The sequence below is a fragment of the Pan troglodytes genome, chromosome X, assembly GCF_028858775.2.
Source record: "Pan troglodytes isolate AG18354 chromosome X, NHGRI_mPanTro3-v2.0_pri, whole genome shotgun sequence".
Lineage (NCBI taxonomy): Eukaryota > Metazoa > Chordata > Mammalia > Primates > Hominidae > Pan > Pan troglodytes.
In genome coordinates this window covers 97875523-97893942 of record NC_072421.2, presented here as the reverse complement: position 1 = coordinate 97893942, position 18420 = coordinate 97875523, and the positions used below count along the sequence as shown (strand labels likewise).

Below are 18420 nucleotides of genomic sequence, written 5' to 3'. Positions count from 1 at the left end.
GGTTTTGCATCCCACAGATGTTGTATTTTCTATTCACATTTTGTGGCAGATGCAGAACCTGCAGATACAGAGGGCTGACCATATTTATTTTTAAAAACCTACATGTAAGTGGACCCATGCAGTTTCAAACCCATGTTGTTCAAGGGTCAATGGTAATTACGCGTGTGATGAATGTTATAAAAGGGAAGTGCTGTGAGATCTACCTTAGTCTAAAGGATCACAGAAGGACTCCCTGGGGAAGTGAAATTTAAATGGAGACTTCAGGGATAATGTATTAATCATGAATTGTGTTTAACCGCTAGTAATAAAGATGCCCCTCTCCTACTAAAGAAAATAAATCAATGCCTTAAATAAGAGATATTTATTTTTCTTCTTATTAAAGAAGTTCAAGTTTGGTGAGGGTAGCTCTACAGTATCTTTAATAACCCAAGGTCCTTATATCTTTCTATTCTGCCACCCACAGGCACATGGCTTCTATCTTCAGGGTTGCCTCATGGTAGTCAGACAGATGTTGCAGCACCAGTCATTATGTCTCCATTCCAGACAGGACAAAGCAGGAAGGAATAAAGACAAAATAGTCTCTTACCTAAGTCAGCTCTCCCCTTTTAAGGAATTTTCTTAACATCTTGCTTTATAATGTTGGTCCAATCTTATGTTACATGTCTGCAAGGGAGCCTGTGAAATGTAATTTCTTTTAGCTGAGCACATTGCCATTCCTAACAGAAATGGGGCTTTGTTTCTATTTAACAAAAACAGATAAAGATATTTGGCAGGCAATTAGTTATCTCTGCTTCATAGAGTAGGAGTTAGATAGGTCAAGGGTGGGTGGTGTACTTCTCAACAATTATGTTTCCTCGATTAGGCACATGTGACCAATTTTAACAGCACTAAACTTCTTCATAATCATTGTCATAATCTCTTCCATTATATCTCACAAAAAATGGCCCTGCTTTGGTTACAGATTGTCTTGTTCATGAGGTGATGCAGAATAAACTAAGTAGATGTATAAGAGTACAATTCAGGAAGCTTGTCTGATATACACATCACTTGCTTGTTGGTTCTACTACTGCTGCCACTTAGAAGTAGCCAACTACTTGAGCTCTCAGGAACTGGAACTCACTTTAACTTTTTTCTTTCTGATTCATTGATTGCAGATTATTTCTGAAGAGGAAACATATTGCTCTTGTAACTGTAACCTTGAACTATTTTAGTGCTGGATTTTCGTCTGTGATCATTAGGATCTTTGAGTTAATACACCCAAACTCTGAATCACAGTAAAGAACTGCCAGCATTATCAAACACATCCATTGTGACTGGATATCTATACAAACCCAGCAGAGCCTCTTAGCTCTTCTATTCCACCAGGACTTGGAAAGTTTTAGCAAAGCCTGAAATGATGTTTTCATCATTTTCTTTTATTACTTTGGTGGGGACCATGGGTAGGCTCTTTCTAGTGTGGAAGTACATTCTTTGGCCACATCTGAGGAGATGGCAGTTTCATGTCCTGAGGAGAGTAGTAATTGCTGCATAAAGTTTTGCTATTATCTGCACAAAATAGCATATTCTGGTCTTCTTCTGTTTGAATTACTTCCTTAATCTATCATGACTTAGTCATTACTGCCTTACTGCCTCTTTTGCCTCTTGTACCCTCGCAAGACTGATGCTTTAATTTTTTTTTTTTTTTTTGGCCAGGGGTTTTGGAATTCTCTCACCAAGTTTCCTGATGACAAATTGTGACCACCAAATACTTACTGCTATGTAGATTGAAGAAACTTTCACTTTTTTCTGTATTTTTTATGGTCTAAAATAATCAGATTTGTTTTGAACTAAGGAGTTCTCTGGTCTCAAGATTTGTGTTCCTCTTCCAAATTTATGCACTCTGTTCTTGTTTCTTTTATTTATTTATTTATTTATTTATTTATTTATTTATTTTTAAATTTTTTTATTTTTTTATTTTTTTTATTTTTTTTTATGTTCTTGTTTCTTTTGCAAATCCTAGGGAAAACTTCAGAAGCAGGGAAAACCAATTTACAAATTCATCAGTCAACCCTCATCATGAGTATGTTTAAATTAAAGACACCTGCCTTCATTCATCTATACATGAATTTCCACAACTATATGTGGATTTTAGAATGCCACATTTTGCTTTGCCTAGGTTCAGGTCAGAACTTTCAGATAAAAATGTAGCAAAGTATCAGGTCACAGATAGGTTCATAAGAAGAATCTCAGCAGGAAATTAGTGAATCGTGAGCCCATCTCTCTATATAAGCTGGAGCCAGCACCTTGACAGTTTGTGATGCTACAAAATGGTTCTTCTCTAGTCTCATAGCTCCATTCCCAGCCACTATACTACGTGAGGACTGGCACATAATCTTTACAAGTCCTATACAATTACAGAAGTAGTCTTTTTAATTTTTATTTTTTTACATCTGGTCTGTCTTCATCGCTATTTTTAAGGGGCTTTGTATTGTGACTTTCTCACATTTACTACACAATTTCTTTACTAAACTGAAATTTTGATTTTTGAAAGGTAATTCATCTGCAGTATATTTATGAATGTAAATTACCCTGTGCTGGGCAGAGATGTTCTTCCTGCCTGTCTATATTGACAATTTTTATTTCATATATAAAGTGGCTATAAACATATTTAAGCTAAGTTAGACTTCATTGTAACTGTATAGACAAAAATGTCACAAAATATCTGAAACACAAAAATAAGAAACAGTAACTCAGTGCCCTTGGTAAGGACTTAAAAAAAATATAGGTATCAGATCCAAGCCAAGGATGAGACACTGTGAGTAAAAGAGTCTCTTAGATTCAAGTCTTCACTTGCGTGAGGAAGGGCAGTGCATATAATAAGTTTACATAAGTAATCTGAGAAAACTGCATATGATTCCAGCTCATATGGAGCTGAGGTAGGCTCAGTGAGCTTGGTGGGGAGGCTTAGACTGATTGCATTGTTGGGTGTGTCCTGAGTTAGTCTCCGTTTCTCTTTTCCCAACAGTGATTGTTTCATTTAGACAGTGGGTCAGCTGAAGGCAAGTACTATCTATACAGAGAAACCTCAGAGAAGATTGAATTCCCTGCTCTGGTCTTCCAAGATTTATAAGATCTTGGAGGTGTCTGTCTCTGGGCTCTCTATTCTCCCTCCCTGTATTCTGGGGATCCAAGTCTCCTCATGCTGTTCATTTGAGGCAGCCTAGTATAGGGAAGGAGCATTGTACTTGGATTCAGGGTGACACATGGGTGGTGTTCTCCTATTGAATGCTGTTGAAAAAAACTAAATCTCAAAATTAGAGGACAGTCACTTCATATTAAAAAACTCAAAGAAATAAGAGCTTCATGTTGAAGACATTGGGCAGATTGTACTCAATTGTACTTCACTACTGCTCTGCTCTAGAAGTGTGAGCAAGTGGCCTGAAATATCAGTCTTAATCTTGGCTGGGATTTTCTTTTCTTAGTTGGTCATATGTCCATGGTTTCAGGGCTCAAGGGTTAGGTCTTTATGCTTTTATGCCTTTCAGGTAGGGACAAAAAGGGCAGAGATCTTATAGCCTTCTGGACATTTTTTTGCTGGCTTCCAGGGATTTTTACTCTGATTTGTAGAAATGGAAATAATTTATTGAACTTTTCCCCCACCTGCAACTGCTTACTCTCTCTACCCTGAAACACTCTCACTAATTTTTTAGAGGTATTATTTGGAAAGTTACCAGATAGGCCTTGGAAGAGATGAAGAGGCAAAAACAGCTTATTGGGAAACCCTAAAGATGTGACTTCTGTTCTACTGAAGGGATCTTGGGACCTCCTGTGGAAAGCACTATATTTGGAGGAAACTGATTAAAAGTAGATCAACTAACTCTTCCACTCATACTGTTTAGTCTACACAAAGTGCTTCTCAAGTATATCCCAAAATGCTTCCCTTACTTTCATATTTTCTGCCTCCCAGGTACATGCATGTTGAATGATAACAGGGTATCAGATGGCAACGCAGAGAGTTTGCAGGGAAGGGGCAGAGAAAGGGCCTTGACAGACCTTTCATTTTGCGGAAGTGGCCATGCAGCCTGATGTGGAACTGAGCTGGAGTTTGCAGAAACATTGTCCTAACTAGGTGGAAGGCACTTTCCCTGTTCATGATGTTGTTCATTTGTTATTTGGTTCCACTGTACAAAATTCTGAGTGTTTCATTGCCCAGCACCGAAAGGGGGATGAAAGTGTCCATCTTAAAGATAAATTGGCAAATTATGTCAAGGTACACTGAAGAGGTCTTGTCTTTAGTTTGCTTTTAAGTAGCTTAAATGAGGTCAAGGGCCATGCCCAGAATTGTGTTGAAATCTGGATTTAGCTTGGATTAGGTCCTTGATATTTAACAGGCTTCTAATGTCTTTCCTCCAAATAATGAAGTGTACAGCCAATTCAACCATTATTCCTTGAGCCCTCTGCCTTGTGCCCCTTCACCAAAGAACCTTTGATGAATGAAGCATAGCAGTACCTTGCTTTGCTATGCCATTTACTCCTTAAAAACAATGAAGAAGCAAACAAAAAACACCAAAAATATAGAAATACAAGTATACAAGGAAGATGTGTTATATATAGACTGATGCCAAGTAAGACTCTGAATTGCAGACATCTTCCCCCTGCAAAATAAGTCACAACATAAATATATATATTTTATATACATATGTATATATAAGATATATATATTTTATATACATATGTATATATAAGATATATATATGTATTTTCTGTAAATGTTAAGCTGCTCATATTTTGATGCATTGCGCAATGTTTTCATTAGGTCATCCTCTTGTAAGAATGTAACATAAATATAAATAGATCTGGAAAACTAGGGCTATAAAACAAACATTGAGATTAACAGTTTTCCAGTAACAGGCAGAAGTTAACCCTGGGTCCATGCCTTGGTAAAGCCTGTGCAGTAAGCCTCTCTGAGAGCCAGATTGAAGCTTTAACCCTTAGTGAACCTGACCTGGAAAGATAAATCTATGTCTGCCCAATAATTATGAATTGTAACTGCTGAGATCTTCCAGGATGGAGTTAAAATAATCCATGAAAGATTTCTTTAAGAAATATTTCTCTAACAAAACTGCAGATAAGAAAGATAAGGAGGGGTGGCTAGTTGGGTCTAATTAACAATGACCAACATGTCACTGATGTTTGCGTAGGGCCAATTGAAGCTTATGGGTCAGCTGGATAGAAGGGCTCTCAGTTTATTCCTTCTGATGGGAAATCAAGTCATGGAAGTGGCATAGTGAGGAGATTGGCTGGTGGGACTGGTGGTCAAAAAGAAGGGGTGTGATTGGGCTTTCACAGAGAGTAGGATATCAATCTAAATTTAAATTAAGCACTGTGTATCAGTGATGGGTAGGGTGGAAGGGTGTTTGGCAGTGCTGTTGTTCAAAAATATGGCCAAGGCTTCTTAAATATACTGACTGTTGGATTCCCTTCCCTGCCTCCACTCCCTCATCTGCTGAATCCAGTTTCAAACACAGGTGATTTTTAGCAGGAGTTGTTGATTAAAATGCTGACTCTCAGCACCTTGACACTCCAGGTGAACTTTAGAATATATATGTATTTTCATCATAACGTGTTTCCCTTTAGGTTTTTTGTTTTGTCAGTAGTGGGAACCTTAAAAAGGATATACATAGAGGGAGATCTTCAGCCTTTAAAAAAAATCCAATTCTTCACACTTGTCCCAAAAGGCAATAAAGGACTACCTAAAAGTGCCATTTCCCACAAGGGCCTGTGGATATCTAAGAAACCAGAACACTGGGGAGTAACAGTGAATCCTGGGAAAAGCTGATGAAATTGATATTTTCTTTTTTCCAAACAGATCAGAATGAAGGATTTCATTGCCGGGAAGAATGCCGGATTCTTGGCCACTCTGACAGGTGCTGGATGCCCCGGAACCCCATGCCCATCCGTTCCAAGTCCCCTGAGCATGTGAGGAACATCATCGCGCTGTCTATTGAAGCTACTGCTGCTGATGTCGAGGCTTATGACGACTGCGGCCCCACCAAACGGACTTTCGCAACCTTTGGGAAAGATGTCAGCGACCACCCGGCTGAGGAGAGGCCTACCCTGAAAGGCAAGAGGACTGTCGATGTGACCATCTGCAGCCCCAAGGTCAACAGCGTTATCCGGGAGGCAGGCAATGGCTGTGAGGCGATTAGCCCTGTCACCTCCCCCCTCCACCTCAAGAGCTCTCTGCCCACCAAGCCTTCCGTGTCTTACACCATTGCCCTGGCTCCCCCGGCCCGTGATCTGGAGCAGTATGTCAACAATGTCAACAATGGCCCTACTCGTCCCTCTGAAGCTGAGCCCCGTGGAGCTGATAGTGAGAAAGTCATGCATGAGGTCAGCCCCATTCTGAAGGAAGGTCGCAACAAAGAGTCCCCTGGTGTGAAGCGTCTGAAGGATATCGTTCTCTAAACCAGTCTCCAGGAAGAAGAGAAAGAAACCACGCTGGCTAGTGAAGAAGCAGGAGCTTCTTGTTTTAATTGCTCACCAATGGTTGGTTCTTGAGTGGCTATATTTCAGAGCTTTTCCTAAATGTATTGTTTATAGGTGATTATCATTCTGTGACAGTCCCTTGTTTCAACAGGCAGCAGGGGTGTTCAGTTGGAGCAAATTAGCTTTGGCTTGAGTTGTTCATGGGGCCTTGATGTTGGGGAAACAGAGACAAATTCAGTTGTGAAAAGTATTATGTATTAAGTGTTTGAATTTATATATTTTTCTATGTCAAAATTATAATATAAATTACCATTGTTTGTGGAGGATTACATTTAAAAAAGCAAAAAGTGAAAAAAAAAAGCTCTGGACACCTTTAATAAGCTCGCCACTGTTTTTTGTAGTGTAGACAAGTTAATGGTCATTTATTGTGTACTATTCATTGATTCAGTGATGTGAAATTGAGCCCCCAAAAGGTTGTTTCTGAAGCTCGAGTACTTCCCAATGCCGCTACTTTGCTGTGGACACCCCTGCTTTAAAAACCCTTTTGCTAGCTGTGCTATTGTTGTATTTGATATTGCAAATTGCTATGTGTGTGGTGATGGCAAAAGGCTTTTAAAAGTTGGTGTTTTCTTTTTCTTAAAAAAATAATAAAACTACAGACAAAAACAAAGTGCAAACAACTGAGACAGCAAATGAATGAGCAACACCATGCATATAGATTGAGTACTTGGAGAATACTCACGTTTTTTAACTCATGTAGTGATTGCTCACCACTTTGCAAAGTATTTTTCCTGCCTTTCAGTGGTCTGCCCAGGTCCATGATAGATCATTGCAGAAAGTCATTTTTGGATAGGCTGCTATCTAATTTGCAGTTGTCAGAAATACTGTGCTGAAAGTTTTATGACATCCATCTTTTAAATTTTCAGGCCCTGAACAGGAAAGTTGCTCCTGAAGTTATGTTTCCAGGCTTAGAAATTCCCTCTCTCCAATCATCTAAAATTGAAGATGACTGAATCTATTTTAAGATCTAAATTAGCATCTCTTCAGACACACACTTCCTGATTCAGTGTTTCCCAATCATGATTAGAATTAGACTGCAAAGCACGTCATGGGCTGGGATTGAGAACTCCATGTTGCTCTGTATCTTAGGCTTATATACGTAGGGATAGAGTAAGCAGTACAAAGTGTATATTTTGGAAAAGACAGGTAACAGGTAACAGCATCGCTAATCCAATTACTGTGCCTTCTAAACGGAGACACTCAGACACTTGAACTCATCTTTTTATGACTAATAGTTTTTTGATTAAAAATGTGAACAAGAAAATATTAAAATAAAAATCCTTTCGATTTAGCCAACTCTTTTTGCTGTAGGCTAGGAATACACCCTTTTTAAATTAACACACTGTAGATCCTTTTGTTCTGTTTTAACATTCCTCTAACTCCCCCATTTATCTTTTGTCTATTAATATTCACTAGCCAACATAGTATTTTTGCAGCCTAAGAGTTCATTATTTAAAAATAAACTAAAGAAATATGTCACCTTTGTTCTGCCTTGGTCTTAAGAGAGTTGTTTCTAGAGAAACAGGTTTTATGGTTCTGTTTTCATTTGTTTCATTTTTTGAAATTCAGGAGTACACAGAGAGAAGGCCTAGAGGTTAGAGCACTAGAATGCAAAAGAGGATTTATTTTCTTAAGTTTAGGTAGATAAGTCAGCTCTTTTGAATGTTTTACTTATTTTTGCCTGAGTTCCTAGCTTTACGCATTACTAGGAATATTTTCTTTTACGGGAGGGAGAAGGGTTTTGAGGGAGGGGGTGGGTAAGGCAGTAGGGATGGGGTTAGGTAGGGGAGAACATTTCTGAAAAAGAACTTATAATGAAGCTACAAATCCATCCTTATTTCTTATTCAGTGCTGAATACTACCTCATGCAAAATATTGGTGTGGCTGCAAATTTCCCTCTGAAGCTGACACAATTAAGGATGAATTACCATAACATCTTCATTTTTCCTCATTTCATTGCCTCTCATACAGTTTTCTCCCTCTGATTTATTTCATTTTGGTAGTGGATTTTGAATTAAGTATTTCTCTTTGCAAGTGACTATTTGATTAACACATTAAAAATTTTTTAAAAATTTCCCCTTTAAGTTATGATGGCTGCCTATAGAATTTAGACTGTTTCTCACCCTGATCCATCCTGATATTATGTTATTAGCTACGATTTCAAGGTCACTTTGAAGTCAGACTTCACAGTTTTCTACAGGTGTATTTCTTGCTATGCTCAGTGGGAACCAGGGAGCAGAAAAGATTGTGGAAAGTGGGAACATTAATTGTCACGTGGCTGTTGAGCCAGAGAGGCCACTGGCTGCCATGCCTCTTACCAGCCAAGTTTTAAATGGTTAGAGTGGCATTGGCATTGATTTTGCTTTTCTCTTGGGTTTTCTTCATTTCTTTTCATAATTCATCTTCAAGCTATAGATCCATCCTTCTTCCCTATCCAAATACTTTGTTCTCAGTGGGCAGTCAGATTTTTTTGGCTTCCAAACCTCACTGAGCATGTTCAGAGAATTCCTCTCATTAAGGAAATATTTTTCCCCACAATTGTCTGATGTATGAGTCCTCTCAGAAGCACAAGTGCATACTAGGAAGGCTTTGTAAACTGGTTTTGTAGGCAGGCTGTACCTGCAAATAGGCATTCTGAGCAAGGATCCTAAATTTCCCTTTGGCTCATGTCCCCCCCGCCCCACCCCACCTTCTCCTTTTTGGCATGTCTGGTGAAAAGCTACAAGGTTCACAGGGCCAAATATTCTCCCTTTTGTTCTCTAAACATGTTGCACACATAAACTCAAGGGAGTGATTTCGGTTCCTAAGTCCTAGGGAGTTCTATTCCATTTATTCTGATGTCCCTTTTAAGGAGGAGTTGGTGTTGAAGTGTGACATGCTTTAATGATAACTGCTTTGGCAATTCCCCAGACAGGTATACTTCTTCATCCAAAATTGCACCTAAGGTGTTCATTTAGACAAAATTGTTCGCTTAGTGATCCACTGATCTCTAATCAGAAATATTTTTTAAAAATACAATTTAGATCTCTGAAAATTGGAACCACTCAAGAGTATCATCTTGATAGTGTTACTTCAGCATATGACTGACTGATTTTATGAAGGGAGTTTAGCTGACTTTTCCCTGTAGCCCTATCATATTAAAAACAAAACAAAGTGGTTCACTTGAAGCAGCAAGGACAAAGGGCAGTTTAGGGAGAGGCAGGGTGAAGGGGATAGCTCGATTGGGCATCCAGAGTGGAAAAGGATTATTATTGTACATAATAGCAGTTCTGGCTGGAATTCCAATCCACTTTCTGGGGATCATTTTGATGTTGAATGTTCCCCCAAAGCATTCTGACAAGTTTGGTCCACTTGGCTCTTTACCCCGGGTAATAAGACCCTTATTGACTTTGAAAAACTGGCATAAATGAGCTTAAGAAATCCATTGTATGCAGTCCTAGTGTTTGCCTTCTTGGTAAAATTACATTTAAGGATGTCATTTCATGAGTCAAATTGTATCTGCTGACACTGAAGTGTATTGAGATGTTGTTCTTTAGTTTAAGTATGTAACAAAGTAATATTCAAAGGGGATGTTTGGGGGTGGGGCTGGGACCGGGTGGCTTTATATTGATAATGAAATATTCCAGAGCAAAACACATTGTCCTAATGAAGTTGTTGCAGCTCTCTTCGTTTTCTTGTGCCGCTGGAATTGGCTTGTGGGTCACTTGTTGTGCAAAAGTGAATTAATTTCAAATAGGAATCATATTGCTTTTGTGAAACAAAGAAAATTTACCACCTTGTCTGATATATAGATTGGAAGGCGCTCTTGGTAAAGAATAACCCACAAACACCTGATCTTGATTGGAAAGCATTGTAGGTCATTAGGGAAAACTGATGATGCTGACTGTTGCTCCAGCTGTGTTGGCAATTCAAGATGACCTTGTTACTAACTGAAAGTTGCTGTCAACCTTAGCAAACAAACCAGCTAACACCATTACAGCACTGGTTAAGTAGATTTTTACTGGCACTGGCTGGCGTTCAGCTGAGGAAGGCTAGGATACAGACTTTAATGACCAAGAGCCAGACTAGCTCGAGCTAGAAATCAGCAACAAATACCTCCTTGTGCTATTTGAATGCTAAGGTATTAGTTGCAAAAGGCTTACGCCTTCGCTCCTCTAGTGAGGGGAATGAGCCTGATGACACTATTACTGTTTACCTGTCAAACCAGGGTGGAAATTTAGAGGGATGCAAGTACAGTATGTCTCATTAAGCAGTCTCTGTTGCTGATTATATGAAGATAAAATTGTTGTATATGCTGATCTGTATGTTATGTACATTTTCACAGTGATTGAATCATTGTAAAAAGAAAAAAGACAAAAAAGAATCACCACTGTCTATTTTATGAAGATGATAAAGCAGCTTTATTAAATTATTACAGTTATGTTTCAAATGGTGTTATCTGCCACATTGTTTCCTTTTATCTGGTGGTTCTCTGTTTCCCCCTTTAAATGTGTTTTCTCTGCTTCAAAAATTTAATGCATTTTAGTATTAAAGGCTATTATGGAAAAAGTATCGAGTGTTTGGTGGAATGTGTTTCAGAGAGTGTTTGTAGGCTCGCGGGAAGCGACTCTTAGACCTAAGAGGTCACCAGTCCTTAGCGGAGTCATTGATGTTCAGACCCCAAGGGATCCTTTTGCCTTTTCCATTTCACGGCATTCACGACCTCCAACTAAGGGGGGCCTCTTCCTCCAGCAGGTTCCAGCTATTTCCTGAGCACCTCCTCTCCTTCCTACCCCAGTGAATACCGTTGCCTGAGGAGGAAGACCCATACATATCTGGAATGGTAAAGACTTTCCTGGATGGTACTTTAAACAAGAGCACTAAAGCCATTCTTTAAAATAAATCATGTCAGGGCAACTTCACAGTGAGACTTCTCTGAAGAATTAATTTAAAAAAAGGTGAGAAATAGTAGAGGCTGACAGCAGGGGAAAAGAGAGTTTAAAACAAAGATGACCTGGCTGCCCCTTTGATGCCTTCAGGTTTGAAAGTGAAGCAACAGGAGAGGCTCTGACTTCGCACAGAACAAGGCTGCAGAGAAAGCCCTGACAAGTTTTCTTTATCCAAGCCATTATTCTCTGGGACTTAGCACTTGGGCTGTAAGTATTCATTCTGCCTGCGACAGGCAGAAAAAAAGTCAGAGTAGAGGAAAAACAGGAGCATGGCAGAACATTTCCAAATAGTGCCGTTAGTGGTTAAAGGCTAAATTGCTTCAGCATGACCTATTCTCTCCGGACAATTAAAAATGATCTCAAGGAAATCTACTGTCTCCCTGGATCTCCATCTTCCTGTTATCTCTATCCACCTGTATTAAATTGAGATTGCATCTTATTCTCCAGAATTAGCCCTAAAGCCACAGCAATAGCCAGCAATTTGGTACTGTAGTTTAACAGGTGTTGCATCAGAATGCAAGCACAGACATGCTGGGACACATGGAGTCACATATACTGATGTATATACAGATGTTCACGCAGACTCCCAGATGTTCATAAAGGCATATGGGAAGGAGGCTGCTCTGTCACTGGCTTGGAGGACATTAAGTCATAGGAGGCTATATGAGTACTTCTGAGGTAGTTCACACCAAAAACACAAAGAAAATAAGTTTCTTTGACCCCATTTCAACTACCTTTTTTTCAGGGGGAGGGGCTGGAAAGGAAATAGCAACTCCATCCTAAAATAAGATCCTCCAAGGAATGAGCAAGAGAAAATAAAGTCTCACATGATGAAGGGCATTTACATGTACAACACAGGCATATCCAAGGTCATTGACGAAACCAGTAACTCTGCCTAAGTGTGGCAGAGTGGCAAGATTATAGGCGTAACCTCAAATCGATTCAAATTTATAAAACAAAACAAAACACGTTATTAAAACTATCGAAGATGCTTGTGACACATCTTATATATGTCACTGACGTGCTGTGTGTGAAGTCAAGAAACCATGATGGGAATTGATATGTAAGAGGGCATTCTCCAACAGGAGATGATAGCTGCTCCAGAGACAAAGATACGAGTAACCATTTTTATTATTTCGGTTTGGGGGTATAGACATGCCTTAGAGAGGTACACCTTGAATGCACTGCCACCACTTGTAAAGGGATGGGGCTCTTATCGTGAGAACAAAATTCTCTAGGATGGGAGCAGAGAGGTATTCCCTGAGAGTTTCAGGTCTTAACCTTTCTACACGTTGACAAATAACCTACTTGCACATATCTGACACTTCCATCCATTTACCATTTTTTTTGTGGGCAACTCATTCAATGTGGACATTCAAGTCCTGGGCAGAGTGGGGAGTGCTAGGGCTTAAGGGACCAAGTCTTTTCATGAGCACTTACTGTGTGCAAGACACTTTACAAACATTATCCCATTTTATCCTTACAGCAACTTACGTAGTAAATAATGATATCTCCATTTTATACACAAATAAATTGAGACTCAGCTTAGGGGAGCTTGCCCAGGGCCACATGAACACTAAATGACAGAGCTAGGAATCAAATCCATGTTTGTCTACTTAGGAATTATTATTCTTTTCAATTACTCTTAAGGGATCAGCAACCAACATGGTAAGTTCTTCCTAACTAGAGTAGTAATGGTAGGTGCTAATGTCTTAAGGCATTTATCCATCCTGGAGGACATGTTGACATTTTAACTGAGATCTTTGGGAAACCAATGTCATGGCCCAAAGAAGTGATTGCAGCAGTGGGATTTTCAGGCTAGGGTGCTTTTGATCAGCCTCCTAGGCATGTTCCTACTCCTTCTCTACCGAGTGCCTGCCTTTCAAGTTGCATTAGTCATGCATGGCAGGACTGTGGCTCCTTTTAGAGTCTGTGCACTCTAGCTAGTCAACAGCCCTTGAAATGAAGGTCTGGTAACCCTATATTCATCTGTCCCTCTGGGTTTCAAGCAATCTGTCAAGGATGTATTCATGTGTATTACAGGTCAGCACAGTTGGAGTCAATCCCAGTATATGTTAGCAACAGGTCTTGGCTACTTTTTTAGATCCAGAAAGTTAGTTGAGGGTGAGGGAGGTTGATGGCTAAGGCAAGGTTATAGTGGTAGTGGGTAGGGGAGGCATGTTTGTAAAAGAAATTGAAACCCCAGGCTACTGCAAGGAAAGAGATCGGGGGTGGAACAATCAGCTGGGAAATGCGGCTGAATCAGCTGTAAGCACTGGGCAATCAGAAGCCTAGGGATTGGTTTCTATGCTTGCCTCATAGTGCAAGTGGAGTTGAAGAGGTGTTGATAGGCCCCCGAAGGACCTTCATCTGGCCCTTCTAACTTAGCAAGGGATCTGAAATGGAGCTAAATTAAGAAGTGAGGTCAGATAAAAAAAAATGGGCAGGGAGCTGAGGAATGATCCCAACTACATGCATAAAGTCTCTGGTAATGAGTAGACCAGCTTCTCCAAAGGAGACCTCTATATAGAGAGGCTAAATGCCAAGCCATTTAAAATATTTCATTGTTGAAGTGTTCCTAATTTGCCTCAGTGGCCCGGCACTTCTCAGTCTGGGATATAGTTCTCAGGGTTTTGGATGTCAGAGCTGAGTTAAATGCAATGGTAAACACTGAGATGCTTTGCCAGTGCCGTTCTAACATTCTTTTTTTCCCTTCTAGCAGAAAAATAGGGATATTGTCAGAGACCAAGACAGAGGTATTTTATGCCCCTAAATCAATACTCAGGAACTTTTCCAAAAATGTCTGATAAACTTTATTCCCACTGCTACCACAGTGGCCCAGGCCTCAGCATCCTTCATCTGGATGATGGAAATAGTCTCCTAATCTGCCTCTTATTCACCTTGCCTCTCTTTATCACATTCTTTATACTGCAGCCAGAGGAATCTTGCTAAAACACAACACTGGTTAAATCACAACTCAGCTTAGAATCCAACAATGGTTTCTCCTAAGATGAAATCCAATCCCTTAACATAGACTACAAGAGTGGTTTTCAATTTTTTGTCTGCTTTCCATACTAAAAAATGCATTTTGCATCTCAATTCAGTGTCACATGCTCATAACTGAAATGAACATTTCACAAACAATACTTATCCTTACTACCTAAAAGGCACTGATATATTCTATTCAACTCTGAATGCCAAGGGTCAGCAAACTTTTTCTGCAAAAGACCAGATAATAAATACTGTAGACTTTGTGAACCATATGATGTCTGTTGCAACTACTAAATTTTAGCATTGGAGAAGCACACACACATACTTTTGCTTACAACTCCAGGGGCTTTTTGCATCCCTCAGACAAAGATTCCCTGGTTTTCAGAATGCAGAGCGCCATACCCTCCACCCCAGGTACTAAGTGCTCTAACTAGAGACATTTCAGTATCACACAATGCCATAATCACAGGCCCAAATCATGACTAGTTCCAACCAATGTCCCCTTTAAATGTTATACCTCTTATTTTAGGAAGTCAAACTGGCTATTTGCCAATGACATGATTGTATACCTAGAAAACCCTAAAGACTACTCTAAAAGACTCCTAGAATTGGTAAATGAATTCAATAAAGTCTCAAGTTACAGAATCAATGTACACAAACCAGTAGCACTGCTATACACGAACAAAGACCAAGCTAAGAATCAAATCCAGAACTCAATCCCTTTTACAATAGCTGAAGAAAAAACTAGGAATATAATTTACCATGGAGGTGAAAGACATCTGCAAGGAAAACTACAAAACACTGCTGAAATAAATCATAGGTGACACAAACAAATGGAAACACATCCCATACTCATGTATGGAAAGAATCAATATTGTGAAAATGGCCATACTGCCAAAGGAATGTACAGATTCAACGCTCAGTGGCAGGGAGACCACTTAGGAGGCTGCTGCAATAATCCATGCTAGATAAGATAGTAGCTTGAATGAGGGTAGTGGCCATGGAGTAGGTAAGAAGTGATCCCGTTATTTTCTTAACTGCCTTAATGCAGCCACAGATGCTGTTATTAATATTAATAGAAGATAAAGACTAGAAAGAGGGAAGATATGTGGCAAAATGGTGCAGAGGCTCGAGGTCCTGGTGAGTAAAACAGAATAGGCAGTGGGGAGAGGAGGAAAGATAATTGTGAGAAATAAAGAAGGCCATGTGGGAGAGTAAAGTCAGAAAATGAGAATGTGTCTTAAATCCATTTTCAATATCAGGTGCTTCTGATTACAGAGATTAACTCATCACCATGTCTTTTCACTTTATCTATGTCCGTGTAAGGTAACTTGTTTTGAAGCATTTTGAAATAATGGACTTTTTAAAAATATGTATAGATTAAGGAGATACTTGTTCTTCTCCAAGCTAACTGAGGTGAAAAGAAATTCCAGTCAGCCCCGGGAAAGGAAATGAATGGGTCAGAACAGCCCAATACATTTTTTTGGAGCTGTGCTTCCTGCATGAGTGGACTGTAGGCAAAGTCCCCTCTCTTGTCTACTCTCCAATCACCAAGTGTGTGATGCCCAGGTGTGGGGTTCAGTACTATCTGTTGGTAGATGAAAACTCAGAATTCCTTCCTGTTGTTGGAAGGCTGGAAGCAAACTAGGTAGTATCTGGAAATTGTTTGGGCCTTGAGTTTTTGAAATTTATTATGAACAATTTCAAATCTGTCAATATAGTATTGACAGAATAGTATGATAAATGCAATGTCCCCATCACACAGCTTTAATACTTATCAATACATCTGGGGCTTGTATTTCATAGAGATTAAAGAGAGAAGCAGAACCCTTGAGTTAGACTCTGTCTTTTGGAATTTTGACATTTTGATCTCTCTGAAATCAGAAGACCCAGAGTAGAGTCTGGTCCAGAAATAGGAGGCAACTCCAGGTTTTACAGACTGAAGAACAACTGAGGCTAGACAGAGGAGGTGTTATACATTTTAGAATTAGGAAAATTCTATTAAGGAAAAGTAGAAAACACTGAGCTGCTGGTGGAGCACAACCTCCCAGAGGCTATGAGTTGCCAATTATGGCTGATTTCTTTGTCCTCAAAGTTTTTCGCTCAGTTCATCTATTCTACATGGGATTTTTCCTTTTGAAGAAATTCTAATTCAGTGCTATATTTTATCATTGCAATCCATGGGAAAAGTAATCTGCTTTGCCAATAGTTGCCTTTCACTTACTTTTTTTTTTTTTTGCAATGCATTGACTTTTTTTTTAAAAGTTCAAGCTCTATGTTTTTTGAAAGATGTAAGGTCTTTGCAGTTTCCTGTAGTGTTTCCTCATAGAATAAATGTCAAGCTTAACTTTGCACCATCTTCGCACCATCTTTATCACTCTTATCCCTGACCTTGATTGCATTGGAAACAAAAAAGTGTGTGTGTGTGTTTGTGTGTGGGTGTGTGTATACAGGGAAGAGTGCTTCAGAAGTTCTTGGAGGAGGTGCGTAAGAAGGAGGAGTACCTACAAATGTTTTCATTTTTTCAGTTGGTAATTGTTGTCAGTAAGGGGTCCAACTGACAAATGGTGGTATGATTTTGCTTAGAAAATAGCTAGTTTGACACAAAGAACTCTAATGAGGCTATATCAGGGAGGATCATGGTCATTTGCCATAGACTCACCCTGGGGATGGTGGTGGTGTGGACTGGGCTGGCTCCAGAACCTGCACCTGGGTGGAGCTTGAGTTGAGCATATGGTAGTTTTTCACTTACTTGCTTTCAGATGGCAAGTCAAATATTTGACCTGGACCAATCCCTCTTGAGGTCTCCAAAGGCAGCTGAAGGTGTTTTAAATCTCTCCCAACACGTTGTGAGGAAGCTGCAGCTGGCTTTGATAAACCAAGGAGTAACATGATCAAAACAGTAGCCTCAGTGAGGAGGCAGTGAGCACAAGAAGGCTTCCTTTCCCAGGACTGCGTAAGAAAGAGAACTACACATTTGGAACTTCGAGGAAAAACACACACACACTCCTGGTTTGCCACTTAGTGGTGACTGGGAGTGCTGATGCTTCCTGGCAATGTGCTTCAGGTAAGAAATCTTAGCAAGGGCCAAGTCCTTCCATTTTTTAAATCTGACAACTCAGTTAAAACGAGGTGGAATTCAAAGAAATTTCAGAAAAATAGGTGTGATATGCAGGTTGGCCCTATCCAACCTCTGTAGTCAAGGTGGGGCTTTATAAGGAGCAACTTCCCATAAGGGGACTTAGAGATTGTATATCATAGAGTGACAGAACTTGAATAGTATTAACCACCTTTTGTTGGGCATTTAGTATGCACCAGGCATTATCAAAGTGGAATATATATATATATATATATATATATATATTCTCATTTAGTCCACCTAACATGATAGTAAGATAGTTACTATTATTATTCCCACTTTGCAGACGAGGAAGCTGAGGCGTGGAGACCTTTTACTTGATGAGGTTCAAATGGCTAGCAAGTATAAGAAGCGGGATTCAAATACAGGCAGCCTGATTTGAAAACCCATGATTTTAAGCAGCATGCTATATTTTGTCTCTCAACTGGTAGGGACCTTAGAAATCATTCAACTTCCTAATTTTACAGATGAGGAAAATGAATTACAAAGAAATCACTAGACTGTAAGATCCATAGCTCTATGAGGGCAGATCATAACTATTTTGCTCACCACTGTAGGCCCTGCTACTAATCATAGGGTCAAGTCAATTCTATAGTAGGTGCTCAATAAAAAAAAAAGTTATTGAATGAGACTTTCTGCGGGAGGTGGAGCAAGATGGTGGAATAGAAGGCTCCACTGTTTATCTTCCACCCCCGCAAGGACACCTACTCAACAACTATCTACACAGAAAAAGCAGCTTCTTAAGAGCCAACAAAACAGGTGAGCACTCATAGTACCTGGTTTTGACTTTGTATTATTGAAAGCGCATTAAAGAGAAAGGGAAAACAGTCTTGA

The 18420-nt window shown here is 39.6% G+C and overlaps 1 protein-coding gene across 4 annotated transcripts in view; it reads left to right on the top strand.

The window, feature by feature from the left end:
• The window catches only part of PCDH19 (protocadherin 19), a 117991-nt gene extending 106912 nt beyond the window's left edge, over nucleotides 1–11079 (top strand). For all 4 annotated transcript variants that reach the window (XM_016943841.2, XM_016943840.2, XM_016943839.2 and 1 more), the window contains one exon: nucleotides 5849–11079. In XM_016943841.2, the coding sequence (XP_016799330.2) occupies nucleotides 5849–6447 (599 nt within the window). In that variant the 3' untranslated portion in view covers nucleotides 6448–11079. The remainder of the gene's footprint in view (nucleotides 1–5848) is intronic.
• The last annotated feature ends 7341 nt before the right edge of the window (nucleotides 11080–18420 follow it).